The 16267-nt window shown below is 36.5% G+C and overlaps 1 protein-coding gene across 15 annotated transcripts in view; it reads left to right on the top strand.

Moving 5' to 3' along the window:
* The window catches only part of NSD1 (nuclear receptor binding SET domain protein 1), a 153559-nt gene that overhangs the window by 63906 nt on the left and 73386 nt on the right, over window positions 1-16267 (top strand). For all 15 annotated transcript variants that reach the window (XM_072756524.1, XM_072756519.1, XM_072756517.1 and 12 more), the window contains one exon: window positions 5456-5591. In XM_072756524.1, the coding sequence (XP_072612625.1) occupies window positions 5456-5591 (136 nt within the window). The remainder of the gene's footprint in view (window positions 1-5455; window positions 5592-16267) is intronic.

Below are 16267 nucleotides of genomic sequence, written 5' to 3'. Positions count from 1 at the left end.
AATGGAAGAATGGAAATGGAGATTTTGAACCTAATTGATTTTTATTTTTAAATTTTATTTATTTTTAAAAAGATTTATTCATTCATTCATTCATTCATTCGTTCATGATAGAGAGAGAGAGTGAGAGAGAGAGAGAGAGAGAGAGAGAGAGGCAGAGACACAGGCAGAGGGAGAAGCAGGCTCCATGCCGGGAGCTGGACACCGGACTTGATCCTGGGACTCCAGGATCACGGCCTGGGCCAAAGGCAGGCGCTAAACCGCTGAGCCACCCAGGGATCCCTGAACCTAATTGATTTTTAGATTTGGTTTAAACACTTGGAAAAAAAATTCTGGCTATATTTATTCAGTTAAAATTAAAGGAAAAAATATGTCATATTAAAAAAAATTAGAATTAATCAAGCTTAAATCTTTGTTTTTCTTACTGTGATTTAACCTTTTTTGATTCTCAGTTTAATTTTAATTCTCAGGATTAAGATAATGTGTGTATATATATATAATGTATATATTAAGATAATGTGTATATATATTGGTTTTCTGGGGCTGCTGAAATAAAGCACAACAAAGTGGGTGACTTAAATAACAAATTGTATCACAGTTTTGGAGACTAGAAATGTCAAGTTTTTTTCTGAGGTCTTGTGAGATTATGTTCCATATCTCTCCTAATGTGTAGATGCCTCAGGAGTGCCTTAGTTGGTAGATGGCATTTTCCTTGTGTCTTCATCATCTTCCCTCTATGTATGTCTGTCTCTGTTTCCAAATTTTTCAATTTATAAGGACACATTTATTTTGGATTAGAACCAACCCAGATTGATCTCCTCTTGATTATTTGTGAAGAGCCTATTTCCAAATGAGGGAGGTCTCATTTACAGTTATCATGGGGCATACTTTTGGGTGACCACGGTTCAGCCCAGTAGTGTATAGAAAAAGGCTTAGCAGCAGTATATTTCTTCCAACTGGACATATAGAGATATTAGGAAAAACCATTCTGAAATATGTCTATCCTGCTAGTCTAAGCTCAGATCACATTTCTTCATTCTAGTCTTCCCTGATATTCTTCTAGTGTCTTGGGATCAAGAATCCATGTTTGTGTCTCTTGTTGAGCTTTCTGATGTGGGGCTTTTTTTTTTATTTTTTATTTTTTATTTTTTTAAGATTTTATTTATTCATGAAAGATACACAGAAAGAGGCAGAGACCTAGGGAGAGAGAGAGAAGGAGGCTCCCTATGGGGAACCCTATGTGGGACTGGATTCCAGGATCCCGGGATCACACTCTTAGCCAAAGGCAGATGCTCAACCACTGAGCCACCCAGCCACCCCTGTTTTAGCTCTGTAGTAAATTTGTATGCAGTTGAATTATGGGTTTAATCATTTGGTGTATTTGGGTGTCTTTCTTTCCAAGGTGAAATATTTAAGCTCTTTTGAGGAGAACAGTCATATTTAGGGTAGCCCGGGTGGCTCAGCGGTTTAGTGCCTGCCTTCGGCCAAGGGCGTGATCCTGGAGTCCTGGGATCGAGTCCTGCGTCGGGCTCCCTGCATGGAGCCTGCTTCTCCCTCTGCCTGTGTCTGTGTCTCTCTCTCTCTGTCTCTCATGAATAAATAAATAAAATCTTTAAAAAAAATAAATGAAATCATAAAAAAAAGAAGAGTCGTATTTAAAAAGATTTTTCTCCCATATTCTTATTTTGTCTACTTCATGATTGGAGCCCTCTCTTGGGTCTGGAATTCTTGCCTGTGTCTTAATTTTTTACGTGTTAAAGTCAGCTGGATTTGGTTGTTGTCCATTAGTAATAGTATTAACAATATGTTTTGTATAGACATTATTTTCCAATTCGTTTGCATATATTGTATTATATGGTCATCATGGTAAATCAGTCAAGATAACCTGGAGAGGGGTGCCTGGCTGGCTCAGTCAGTAGAGCATGTGACTCTTGATTTTGGGATTGTGAGTTTGAGCCCCACGTTGGGTGTAGAGATTACATAAAAATAAAATACTAAAAATAAAAGCATGGAGAAAATATTTCAGGTTTGCAAAAATCTTTACCCACGATACCATTAATTTAATGAAATTTTAAATTCATGTACCTCATTGACTTTGATATATATGTGCATGTGTGTGTATTTAACGATTTTTATTTATTTGAGAGAGAGAAAACATGAGCAGGTGGTGGGGGGGCAGAGGGAGAGAGAGAAGTGGACTCCTTGCTGAGTAGGGAGCCCAATATGGGGCTCGATCCCAGGACCTTGGGTTCATGACCCGAGCCAAGGGCTCAACCGACTGAGCCACGCAGGTGCCCCAATTTTGTTATATATATATATTTTAAGGATTGATTTATTTGAGAGAGAAAATGTGCAAATGGGGAAGGGGCAGAGAGAGAAGGAGAGAATCTCAAGCAAACAACCCACTGAGCACAGAGCCGGACTTGGGACTTGGGATTCAATCCCTCAGTCCTGAGATCATGACCTGAGCTGAAATGAAGAGTTGGATGCTTAAAAAATTGTGCCACCCAGGTGGCCTAACTTTGTTATTTTTTAAAAAAATCATCATTACAGTTTTTAGCATAGTTTCTAATGGTATATTATATGTATGGGTATTACATTTTTAGTATTACATTTCTTCTGCACTTTGTATATTTCATTGAATTGTCAGCATAATTCATTTAATATGTCTCTTGTATGTTAAGTTTTTGTTACTATAAATAAATGCTTGAAATATTTTTCTATAATTTTATTTAATTGGATTATTTTCTTTGGGTTACAATATGAGGAATGGAATTACTGTTTTCATTTTGATGGTTTATGGTAGAACAGATGTTTCTTTCCTGATTCTATGACAGGCTGAATTAAGTGACTTGTTTAAGATATCATAATCTGTGATGGAGTCAGAATACAGAACTCATTGACGCTTTGTCTGGTTGTGTGATTCAGCTTCTGGGTTTACCTGATGCTGCTCATGTTCCTTCCTTGCTTTCTGTTGTGTTTGTTTTTTAAAAAGATTATTGATGGGCAGCCCCGGTGGCTCAGCGGTTTAGCGTTGCCTGCAGCCCAGGGTGTGATCCTGGAGACCCGGGATCGAGTCCCCTCGTCAGGCTCCCTGCATGGAGCCTGCTTCTCCCTCTGCCTGTGTCTCTGCCTCTCTCTCCTCTCTGTGTATTCTCATGAATAAACAAATAAAATCTTTAAAAAATAAAATAAAAATTAAAATTAAAAAGTATTGAAATATATATAGATGATATTGAAGGCATGTGTTTTATGGCTGTACTTTCTGATAATACAGTATAATCATTTTGATGAGGTAATATGAGGGGAAGACTGAACCAGTATGATGTCATTGATCAATTATGGCTTAATTTGTCATAAAGCATATAATATTCATGGGGTTTTATAATTACTGGTTGATTAAGCAGTGGTTCAGAGTTCGGGCTTGGAGTTGGACTGCTAAGATTCGAATCCTGGCTCTGCTACTTATTAAATACTATATGACCATAGGCAAACAGTAAAATAAGCATACATAAAATAAGAGTAATAATATAGTATCTACTTTAAGAGGATTGAAAAAAGATCAGTGTCTAGCACAGCAAATATCAAGTAAATGTTAGTTACTGATTTTAGAGTAATTTAGGACGTGAATAAATAAGTCAATACCAGTGATTGCCAAATAAATGATCATAAATTGTATCAGAAACTTATGGGAATCTACTCAAATTATAGTTTTCACTAAGGGCAAATAAAAAATTTGTTTTCCCATCCTGTATTTTTATCTTGGTTTTATTTATTTATTTATTTATTTATTTATTTATTTATTTATTTATTTATTTATTTATTTATTTATTTAAGATTTTCATTTATTTATTCACAAGAGACACATAGAGAGAGAGAGAGAGAAAGGCAGGGACACAGGCAGAGGGAGAAGCAGGCTCCATGCAGGGAGCCCGACGTGGGACTCGATTCCGGGTCTCCAGGATCAGGCCCTGGCCTGAAGGCGGCGCTAAACCACTGAGCCACCCGGGCTGCCCTTATCTTGGTTTTAAAGTTTCAAAGCCAGTCAGCTTGGGAGTCCTGTTTTTCTCCCGAGGACTTACAAACTGGTAACTGGAAGAAATAGCCTTTTTTTTTCTTTTAAAGAATCGGATGTAGTTTCTTTTTTTTTTTTAGGATGTAGTTTCTGTCTCATTTCCTCGGAACTCTATACTTGTAGAACTAATCACAATACTTTTCAATAAGCACATTTTACGAGATTTAATTTGTCTGAAAAAAAAATTCTTAAAGTTGAATTGGTAACTTACAAATCATTGAGTTGAGCCCAGACCTTTGATATATGTGTGGTGGACAATATTCATCATTTGTTTCAATGATTTCAGTCAGTTCATCTAGCATATACTTTATTGAATGCTTAATCCATTTTAGGGATTGAGTCTGAAGGAGCTGCTCACTCACTAGCCTTTTTCAAGACAGAGAACTTAAAATCATTATTTGTAGGTCTTCTCGAGCTAAATGGAAGAGGTTGATCTTTGCCCAAGTACCCTAGGCTTTTCTTTGGATACATAGGAACATCTCAGTACACTTGTAATTCCTTTGTGTGGTGTGGACCAGGTAGGAAGCTCAGTCCTACTAAATACAAAGCTGTCTTCATCTGTAAAGTAGAGCAGGTATTCTGTTTATGATGTGTGTTAAAGGGCTGGCCATGGATTTAGAGTGGGATGGGGGATGTTGGATTTGCAGATCAATTAGGCATATTGTTTTTGAAGAAAAGATGCAGCCAGAGTTTCTGCATTAAGGTCCAAGGAGTTTGATTTGTATTTATTCTGCATGAATGATGTTCCTTCGAGTTGTGCAAAATACTGTTCTGCAGGTCCTGGGAAAAGTCCAAGGCAGTTGCACTGACATTGCTAGGGTCTAGTCTGTAGCCTTCAGGATAATTTAATTAGCGCTATTATTATTAATTAATAGGAATGTCTATGTTTATTTGAGAAGGATGTAGAATATTACCTGCAGAGGGGACCACAGTTCCCCTGCTTCCCCATTTTATTGAGACATAATTGATACATTATATTGGGAGCATACATTCTTGATACATTGTCTATAAATTCTTTTTATAACACTCCCATCCCCCAATGTTTTGTTGTGATCCAAGGACTAGGGCAAAGATAATCTTTTCCTAGGGATGATTGTTTCTTTTTTCAGTTTTTGTCTTTTTTATTAATGAAAATAATTTTTTTCCCCATGAATGTAGGTAGATTACTGAAATATAAATTGAAAGCTGCTACTTTATAAAGGCCTATGTTATGAACAATTAAGACAAAATCATTTAGCTGTACTTGCTTTGTAATTGTTAAGCTGGAATGTTTTCATCTAGAATTCTGTAGAACTCTGCTTTTTCAGAAGGCTAATAGGAAAATTATATACTTTTCAAAAGATTTTGATTCTTATTGACGAGGCATGTTTTGTCTGTCTCAAGTGTCAACCCAAGAAAAAGTCTACGCCACTGAAGTATGAAGTTGGAGATCTCATCTGGGCAAAATTCAAGAGACGCCCATGGTGGCCCTGCAGGATTTGTTCTGATCCGTTGATTAACACACATTCAAAAATGAAAGGTAATGTTAGTAATTGATAACATAGTACGGAGTAATAAACTTGTAGTTGCCTTTAGTGTAACCTAATTTTTGTTGTCTTTAGTATCCATATTTGCCTTTGAACGTTTGTTTTCTTTTACTTCACGATTTCAAAATTCTCAGTTATTCTATTTATAGATGCCAGAAAAATGTTAGGTTATTACCTAAAGTTTACATTGTCTAGAATAACTTTTCAATATATTTAGGTTTTTCTACCTCAGTCTTCAGGTTTGTATCGTTGCTGTTAAGTTTGAAAGCTGAAACAATTATAAAGAATGCTTGTGAATTTTGAATTGTAAAATATTAATTTAGAGCATTCCCTTTAGTAACTGTTATTTGTTAGTTACTTGATTCTATTTGAATCTCAGTTATCTTAAAAAAAAAAAACCTCAGTTATCTTTAAAATGCTAAAGAGACTGAAACTTGATCTTGAGCTGCCTTTTTCCTATTAAGATGTTTTGTGATTTAATTTTAAAATGTGTTATTTTAGTTTTTTAATAGGTGAATATATAGTCACCAATCAACTCACTTCTCCCCTTTCTCTGTTCTTCCACATTTTTTGCTCTTCTTTTCAAAGAGTAATCAGTTTTTAATGTTTTTTTCTTGCGTTTCTATATATAAATTAAGTATATATTCTCATCTTTTAATTTTTAACACAAAAGTAGCATATTTTTAATATGTTCCACACTTGATTTTTGTTACTTTTTAGAGGTTTTCCATGTTAGTGCATTGAAGATTTTCTTTCTCTCTTTCTCTTTTTTTTTTTTTTTAAGATTTTTATTTATTTATTCATGAGAGAGAGACACACACACAGAAAGATTGAGGCAGAGACACAGGCAGAGGGAGAAGCAGGCTCCATGCAGGGAGCCTGATGTTGGACTCAATCCTGGGTTCCAGGATCAGGCCCTGCTAAACCACCGAGCCACCCGGGCTGCCCCCCCCTTTAAAAAGATTTTATTTATTTTTTATTTATTTATTCATAGAGATAGAGAATGAGAGGCAGAGACACAGGCAGAGGGAGAAGCAGGCATGCATCATACAGAGAGCCTGATGTGGGACTCGATCCAGGGTCTCCAGGATCACGCCCTGGGCTGCAGGCGGCGCTAAACCGCTGCACCACTGGGGCTGCCCTCTCTCTTTTTTTTTATAGCTGCATACTTTGCTACTTTTTGAATGTATTATACTTTATATAACCATTTTCCTATTGATGGATGTTTAGATTTTTGATCTTGTGTTGTCTCTCTATACATATTTACATGCATATGTGCATCACATAAATATGACTCTTTGCAGTGGTGTAAAGAATAACTTTCACATACATATGCCTATCTGTAGGATGATTTATCAAAAGTGGGATTGTTGGATTTGATTTTATATTTCAGATATTGAGTATTGAGACACCTAAAGCCTTTACCAGCTGGTTGGGGGGTTTTTGTTTGTTTTTAATTTTTCATTTATTTTTATTTTATTTTTTTAAAGATTTATTTATTTATTCATGCGAGATATATAGAGAGGCAGAAACACAGGCAGAGGGAGAAGCAGGCTCCATGCAGGGAGCCTGATGTGGGACTTGATCCCGGGACTCTGGGATCAGGCCCTGAGCTGAATGCAGGTGCTCAACTGCTGAGCCACCCAGGTATCCCTGGTTGTTTTTTTTTTTTTTTTAATGACATATTAATCTTTGTGGGCTGTTTAGACATTTAAGTACTATTTGTAGGAAATTCCCACCCTTCCTGTTAAGTTTCTTATTCATTGTACTGTTCATGCATAGCAGTTGGGTTCATGTCATTTATTCAGCAATTGGTAACTATTTTGTCCAGGAAGTAGGATCCAGTAATGGACAAAAGATGAGTTCTTCTTTTCCTTGTCTATAATTAGAGTCTAGTTAAAGAGACCAAGATACCAGCAAATAATCAGACAAATTGATAATTAACTGAGAAGTATGTCCAAAAGTAAATATTAGTGTTCAATCAGTGATATAGCAGGAGTACCTAATTTGGGCTTCTGGTGCAGGGGCAGTTACGTTAGTATAGTATCTGGTCTGAGAGTTGAGAGGATGAGTAGGAATTAACTAGGGAAACAAGGAGAAGGTGGTTCTAGGCACAGAAAATAGTATATACTTTGGTTCTGAGAGGTCCCTACCCATGGAGTTATGTAGAGTGGCACAGTATGAGGCTGGAGAAGTAGATAAGAGTCAAACTGTGTAGCATCTTTTAGACTTCATTTAAAATCTTGTATTTTTTAAAAAAGGTTTTATTTATTTATTTGAGATAGAGATAGAGTAGGAATAGGGGGAGAGGGGAGAAGCAGGCTTTCCATTGAGTATAGAGCCGAATGCGGGCCTCAATCCCAGGACCCTGAGATTATGACCTGAGTTGAAAGCAGACGCTTAACTGACTTAGCCACTTAGGCACCCTAAAATTTTGTATTTTATTCTTAGAGCAATGTGATACCATTAAAGGGCTATGAGGAGAGGATGATGTGATTTAATCTGTGTAAGGTTTTCTCTGACTGCAATATATAAAATGGATTGGAAGGTGCATAAATAAGTAAGAGGACATTGTTGAAAGGTTCATTGCAGTGATTATGGTGAGGTGCATGTGGTGAATAGAGAATAAAGAACAACTTAGGAGATAAAATCTGTATGATTTGGTAATGGATGAGTAATGGGGAATGAGGGAGAATGAAATCCTGAGGTTTCTGAGTCTCAGGATGGCTTCCAAGTTTTTAGCTTTGCCTGTACATAGATAGTGTTTAAGTGAGAGCAAGCGTGGCTTTGAGGAATCCAGTATTTGAGGTCTGTATGGAGAATACTGAGCTTGGTAAAGAGATGAGAAAAAGAAATGGAAGAAAAAAAACCAAGGAGGAGGAGCTGTACTCTTAAATTAGGGGTGGGTAAGAGTGCAAGGACTAAAGGTTTGTTGTGGTATAGTTGAGGATTCCTGTATGGCTTGTTTCTCATGAGTCAAGAATGTGATCACACCAGAGAGCAAAGTGCCATTACTGACTGGAAAATACCATTGTTTTGTTTTCGGGTTATAAAAAAGTTAAAACTCTTAAATTCAAATGATCTTCCCAGAGAGGATGAATTTATATAGCTTTGTACTGAAGAAATGAGAAAACATGGCATAACGGATCTATTTAACCTAACAGCTAGTTATAACATAATATATTTTCTTTCTTTCTTTCTTTCTTTTTTTTAATTTTTTATTTATTTATGATAGTCACAGAGAGAGAGAGAGAGGCAGAGACACAGGCGGAGGGAGAAGCAGGCTCCATGCACCGGGAGCCCGACGTGGGACTCGATCCTGGGTCTCCAGGATCGCGCCCTGGGCCAAAGGCAGGCGCCAAACTGCTGCGCCACCCAGGGATCCCTATTTTCTTTTTTTCATTTTTCACTTTTGTTTTCATTTCTCCATAGTTTATACCAAGCTGTAGGCAGCCAAGTTCTGGAAAGCCTAATTAATAACTTCTAGTAGTTAACTCTACATTTTTCTTTGTACTCCTTTTTCTGCTTATCCTCTTCATAGCACATACGAAGAGTGTAGCACAGTGAACACCCATATATACTTTACATTTGCTCAACAGTTACTTCTTTGTACTAATTATTAGTTGATATCAGTGAAAAATTAAAAATTATTGTGCAGTGTTCATATTATTCTGATCATCCATGTTTGTTTTCTTAGCCAAGCCAAATATTTCAAATGGTTTTAGAAAACCCAAATTTTTATAAAATCACTCTTTGAAGTCATTATTTTTATTATACAAGGTACATAAAATTTAAAAAGTCAAGTGGTTAACTCTACAGGCTTTGTTTGCAAAATACTCTGCTGTTTCTATATCCTTCGCTAAGTACCTTTAATCTCTGTCAGCTGGATCTCTCGATGTTTACTTCTGTATCTCAAAAATCCATCCTTCTGAATTACTTTTTATTTCTCAGTATAGAAGTTGTGGGTTAGTCATTTCCATCTTTGTCTTGGGCCTTACCTCCCACCGACCCCTGCTACCTTACCTGTTGTATTATAATTTTGGTTAGGAATTCAGTGTGTATGTTGTCATGTTACACAGCTTAGCCACTTGGTGTCCAGTGCTTTTGTTGCCCTCAGAACCTTTTGATTTTTCTGCAGTAATCTGTGTGTGTGTGTGTGTGTGTGTTGGGGAGGGAGAGAGGGTTCTTAGTGTTTTATGTATTTGTTACTAATTCATAGTAAAACTCTCCTAGGTTTTATTTTTTCCACATGATCTGATATATTGGCAATTTGTCATTTTCCTTGTCTTTTTTTTTTTAAGAGAAGGAAAGGAGGGGGGAGTGGCAGTGAGAGTGAATCTTTTTTTTTTTTTATATATATGTTTTTATTTTATTTTATTTCTTTTTTTTTTTAAGATTTTATTATTCATGAGAGACACAGAGAGAAACAGGCAGAGAGATATAGGCAGAAGGAGAAGTAGGGTCCTCACAGGGAGCCGGATGTGGGACTCATTCCTGGGACTTCAGAATCAAACCTTGTGCTGAAGGCAGACACTCAAACGCTGAACCACCAAGCCTTCCCAAGAGGGAATCTTAAGCAGGCTCCACACCCAGCATGGAGCTTGATGCAGGGCTCAGATCTCAGAACTCTGAGATCATGACCTGAGCATAAATCAAGAGTGAGATATTTAACTGACTGATCCCCCTAGGTGCCCTGGTAGTTTGTCATTTTCATTATCTTGAGGAACTCTGACCTAGAGCCTTAGGCTGTTGAACCTTGAACAATATGGATTTGAATTGTGCAGGTCATTATATAATTTTTTATACAGATTTTGTTTCAGTGAATGTAATACAGTTTTGTAAATGTATTTTCTCTCTTTAAGATTTTCTTAATAATATTAAATGTGCTTTCTTTATGATTTTTCTTAATAACATTTTCCCTAGCTTACTTTATTATAAGAATGCAGTATATAATATACAAAACATATAAAATATGTGTTAATTGACTGTTTATGTTATTGGTTAAGGCTTTTGGTCAGCAATAAGCTATTAGTACTTACGTTTTTGGGAATTCAAAAGATATGTGGATTTTAACTGCACAGAGAATTGGGATTCCAGACCAACCCTCTGTCCCCTGCTACCACTGGATTGTTCAAGGGCCAACTGTATTTTCCTTCAGTCCAGTTACATTCTCTGTTTAATAGCTGTTATATTGGGGATTCCTTTCAGCTTTCTTTTGTGTTGAATTCCATGTCTTCCTTGATTTTGGTTTATTCACCTATTTTGAATATATAACAAGTTTGTCAGTAGTTTCCTGAGAAAGGCAAATTTTTGAGATCTTGCGTTATCTGAATATATTTTTATTCTTTTCATACACTTGTTTGATTGTTTGGCTGGTATAGAATACTAGCCTGAAAATCATTTTTGCTCAGAATTTGAAGGCATTGCTTCATTGTCTTCTACTTCCAGAATTGGTATTAAGTCAAGTTATTTTGATTCTGTTATTTTGTATGTGACTTTTGTACTTTTTGAAAGCTTGCAGACCCTTCTCTTTGTTCCTATAGTTCACAAGGCACAAGGATAGGTATTGGTGGTTCCTTTGGATCTGCAAATTTAATTTCTTTCTTTCTAGGACATTTTCTTGAATTATTTCATTGATTATTTTCCTACCTTTGTTTATTTTCTCTTCTATAACTCCCCCCCCACCCCCCTTCTATAACTCTTACTCACATCTTGACTTTCCTGCATTGGGCTTCATAATTTTTTCATCTTTTTTTGGTACATATTTGTTTTGCTCTACTTTATATAAAGTGAGTTTCCTCAACTTTGTCTTTAGACCTTTTTTTGTTTTACATTTTTGCTCTAATGTTCTTAATTTTAAAGGATTCCTTCGTTTCCAAGTTCTTTTTTTCCCTTACTCTTTATATTTTTCTTTGTTCTCTATTTTTTTATGTTTGAGGCTTTCCTTAGATCTCTGTTCTGGGTTAAAGAGCAAATGGATACTCCTGAATGTGTGGAGTTTATCAATCTTTAATTTTCTTATAGGGTGGCTCCCTCCTCATTCCCAATCCATCTTGATTTTATTTTTTAGATTTTATTTATTCATGAGAGAGAGAGAGAGAGAGAGAGGCAGAGACACGCAGAGATGCAGGCAGAGAGAGAAGCTGGCTCCATGCAGGGAGCCCGATGTGGGACTTGATCCCGGGACTCCAGGATTACGCCTTGGGCTGAAGGCAGGCGGTAAACTGCAGAGCCACCCAGGGATCCCCTTTAACCATTTTTTAAAAAGATTTTATTTATTTATTCTTGAGAGACACACAGAGAGAGGCAGAGACATAGGCAGAGGAGAAGTAGGCTCCCTGTGGGGAGCCTGATGCAGGACCCCATCCCAGGACCCCAGGATCACCACCTGAGCCAAGGGCAGATAGATGCTCAACCACTGAGCCTCTCAGACATCCCCCATTTTAACCATTCTTATGTGTAGAGTTTAGTGGCATTAAGTACATCCACATTGTTGTACAATTATTACTAGCATACATGTCTAGAACCATTTCATATTTTTACAATGAACATCCATACCCATTTAATAATAACTTCGCCTTTGGTCAGTACTATTCTTTTTTTCTTTATGAATTTGACTATTCTAGTTACCTCTATAAATGGAATTATATAGTATTTGTATGTGTCTGGTTTATTTCACTTTGCATAATGTCTTTATAAAGTTTATCCATGTGATATTATGTATCAGTATTTCATTTTCAGGGCTCAGTAATATTCCATCGTATGTATATACCACATTTTATTCACCCTTCAGTGGACATTTGGGTTATTTCCACGTTTTTAACATGGTGAGAATAATATTGCTATGAACATACTCTTGGAATAAAACTGTCCAAATATCTGTTCTGACTTTTTTCTTAATTGTATTTTTATTTAAGTAATATTTATACACAACTTCGGGCCTAAACTCACTACCCCAGCCAAGATCAAGATGCTTGCTCTTCTGCCTGAGCCAGGCAGGCGCCTGTCTGACTTTTTATTACATGTGAAGTACTTGTGTTTTGTCTTAAAAAAAGAAAAAAAAAAAACTTTCAAATTTTGTTTTTTTAATTGTTAGTGTTACTGCCTTAGTTCAGGTTCTAGTCATCTCATATGTACACTATTTTGGTAATCTCTGGTTTTCTGAGTCTCCTCTCTGCTCCTGAATGTGTTATTCTGAGGTCAAGGAGATTTATCTTTCTAAGACCCAAAACTGAGCATGTGGTTCCATAGTTTAAATGAGGCTCCTCAATGCCAAGAGCGTAATAGGCTCTTAACATGCCATCAAGCTCTTCCAGGTCTGAACACTGCTTACCTGCTTACTGGTTTTTATTGAGTTAGTGTTCTGCACTACTTTTTTTCTTTCTTTCTTTCTTTTTTTCTTTTTGAAAGATTTTATTTATTTATTCATGAGAGACACAGAGAGAGAGAGAGAGAGAGAGAGGCAGAGACACAGGCAGAGGGAGAAGCAGGCTCCATGCAGTAGTTTTTTGTTTTTTTTTTTTTTATGTAAACACATGTATTACCGATGCGATGGTAAACCCACACTGCAGAGGAGAGAAGTGTAGTAGTTGTACAGTTTACATGTCAATGCCTGAACTTCTCTATATATTTACATAAAAGGTTACTTTGATTAAGCAATATACGTTTGCATTTTTACATGTGAATTTCTTTAGTCTTGTATCCCGCATCAAGGAGCTACAGTGAAATATTTCTGAATAAAGCAGTGAGCCCTAAAAAGCTAGCCTTGAGATAGGACATGTGATCCATCCGTCCGAAAGTTATTTCTTTGCGTGGCCAGAACCCGGTCACAGACATGGATACATGGCGAGGCCAACAACTGATGTGGGACTCGATCCTGAGACTCCAAGATTATGTCCTGGGCTGAAGGCAGGCGCTAAACTGCTGAGCCACCCAGGGATCCCTGAACTACTTTTTAGTTCCCAACTGTTTGTTTAGTCAAACAGCTTTTGAAGATTCTGGACCCTCATACTGGAATTCTCTCCTTAACAAACTATTTACCTTTAAAAATTGTGCTTAGGTATCCAAGTTCTCTAATTAATGATCCCCACTTAAAAAAAAAAAAGTGATTGGAGAGAGCAAGAGCACACACATGAGTCAGGGAGGGGCAGAGGGAGAGAGAATCTTCCAGCTGACTCTGCGCTGAGCTCGCAGCCACACATGGGGCTCGATCACAAGACCCTGAGAACATAATCTGGGCCAAAATCAAGAGACGGCCACTTAAGTGACTGAGCCATCTGGGTCCCCCCAATATCTCCACTTTTTAATGGTCTTTTAAAAAGTACATGTTTAGGGACCCCTGGGTGGCGCAGCGGTTTGGCGCCTGCCTTTGGCCCAGGGTGCGATCCTGGAGACTCGGGATCGAGTCCCGCGTCGGGCTCCCGGTGCATGGAGCCTGCTTCTCCCTGTCTCTCTCTCTGTGTGACTATCATAAATAATAAATGAAAATTAAAAAAATAAAATAAAATAAAAGTACATGTTTAGTTAAGCAGCCTGCTCTTGGTTTTGGCTCTCGGTTGTGAGATTGAGCCCTCTGTTGGGCTCCATGCTCAGTAAGGAGTCTGCTTAAAAAATTCTCTCTCCCTCTGCCCCACCCTCTCCCCTCTCTTGCTCTGCTCTCTTAAATAAGTAAATGTTTAAAAAAAATAAAAAGTGAATGTTTATTGCAATTATTTATTTATTTATTTTTTACCATAATTTATTTGTATACCTCTTGCCTACCAGGCAGTGAGTTTTTTTGTCCTGTTTATAGTGCTGGCACATTGTAAGTGTTCTGTCTGTGCTGATTGAATTTATTTATGGGAGAATTATGTACTTCTCAAGTTTACTTTCTGAACTTCTATAGAGATACATATATATCTTACCAATTTTAATCCCCCTTTAGGTGATTTCTATGGAAGGATTTAATTTAGTAGATTGAGACTAGGGAGTTCAGTTCTTTCATAGAACTTGTTTTTGAAATGTACTAAAAGTCAAAATTTAACCAGGTTGTAATTTTATCATTAACCTATATTTTTATAGAAAAACAACCCTTACAACTAAAGTTTATGAGAGCTCATAGGTACTCTTTATTCTTTGTATAGCTTTGAAACTAGCGTTTGTAAAGAAGTTGCCATTGAGATAAAGAAGATGTGGTCTATGTATACAATGGAATATTACTCAGCCATTAGAAACGACAAATACCCACCGTTTGCTTCGATGTGGATGGAACTGGAGGGTATTATGCTGAGTGAAATAAGTCTATTGGAGAAGGACAAACATTATATGGTCTCATTCATTTGGGGAATATAAAAAATAGTGAAAAGGAATAAAGGGGAAAGGAGAAAAAATGAGTAGGAAATATCAGAAAGGGAGACAGTACATGAGAGACTCCTAACTCTGGGAAATGAACAAGGGGTGGTAGAAAGGGAGGTGGGCGGGGGGTGGGGGTGACTGGGTGACGGGCATTGAGGGGAGCACTTGATGGATTGACAAATTGAACACCAATAAAAAATAAATTAATAAAAAAAAGAAACCACAAAAAAGAAAAAAAAAGAAGTTGCCATTGAAATTTACTTGATATTTTGGCTGCTCTTCCAATTACTGTGGAGACCTGAGTTTTAAAGTATTTATACTTGTTCTAATGTTGAATTTACAAATCTCCCCTCCCCTTTCTTTTGTTTTCCTTTCCTTTCTCCTTTATTTTTCTGTTCTGAAGGAAATAGAGTTTTCTATTTATTCAAAAAGATAAGATAATTGGATTCTTTTTTCGTGTTTTAAAAAAATGGTTGTGAAGGGCATTAGTTGTGAGTTCCTATATAAGTGAATTTTTATATTAGAGGATTCCCTTTTCTAAAAAGGGGCAAATTATTATACTTTGCTTGGTCCTGATATATTTCTTTTGTTATATTTTTTATTGGTATGTAAAATGCCAAAATGTAAATTTGATTATAATCTTTGTCTGGACAAGACGTGTGTTTTTATTTTTCTTAATTGTATTATTAGAACTTTGGACAACTAAGAAACTGTAGAATAACTCGATTTCTTTTTGTTTTTATTGCTCTTGGAATTTTCTTTTTATTTTTAAATTTCTGTATTTTGAAGTATCAAGTTCTTCTTTCTCTGCAAAGCCAATGTTTCGCTCTGAATTTGCACCCTCTGATGTTATTCTACCTAACTGTATCTAAAAGGAGGAGTGAACTACAAATTAGTTGGTTGTTATGAAGAGTAAGACTCCATACAAAGCACTTAGTGTGAATACCTGGTCTGTAGTAGCCATTCCATAAATGTTAGCACATCATACATAACAAGGTGTTGAAGCATTTCTTTTCATCCCTTGTATTTTAACATAGTTTAAAAAATTTGTTTGGTAGCTGGTTCTTACTGATAATTATATTTGTGATTTTGTGGCTTATTATATGCCCTTTGTATTTTCTGGTAACAAGGGTATAAGACTTTATAGACTGAGTATAAAAGTAACTTAGTTGATTGTTAAAACTGGCTTGGAATATATAGCATATCACCAGACCAAACCACTGAAGTTCTTTCACAGATTCTTAAGCATTTTCTTGCCACATGAATAGAATATTTAAAAAATTTCCCTTTTCTGATTTCTTCTTCTCTTCCTCCTTCTCCTCCTCCTTTTTTTTAG

The sequence above is a fragment of the Vulpes vulpes genome, chromosome 4 (genome assembly GCF_048418805.1).
Source record: "Vulpes vulpes isolate BD-2025 chromosome 4, VulVul3, whole genome shotgun sequence".
Classification (NCBI taxonomy): domain Eukaryota; kingdom Metazoa; phylum Chordata; class Mammalia; order Carnivora; family Canidae; genus Vulpes; species Vulpes vulpes.
This window is presented reverse-complemented; position numbering and strand designations above follow the sequence as displayed.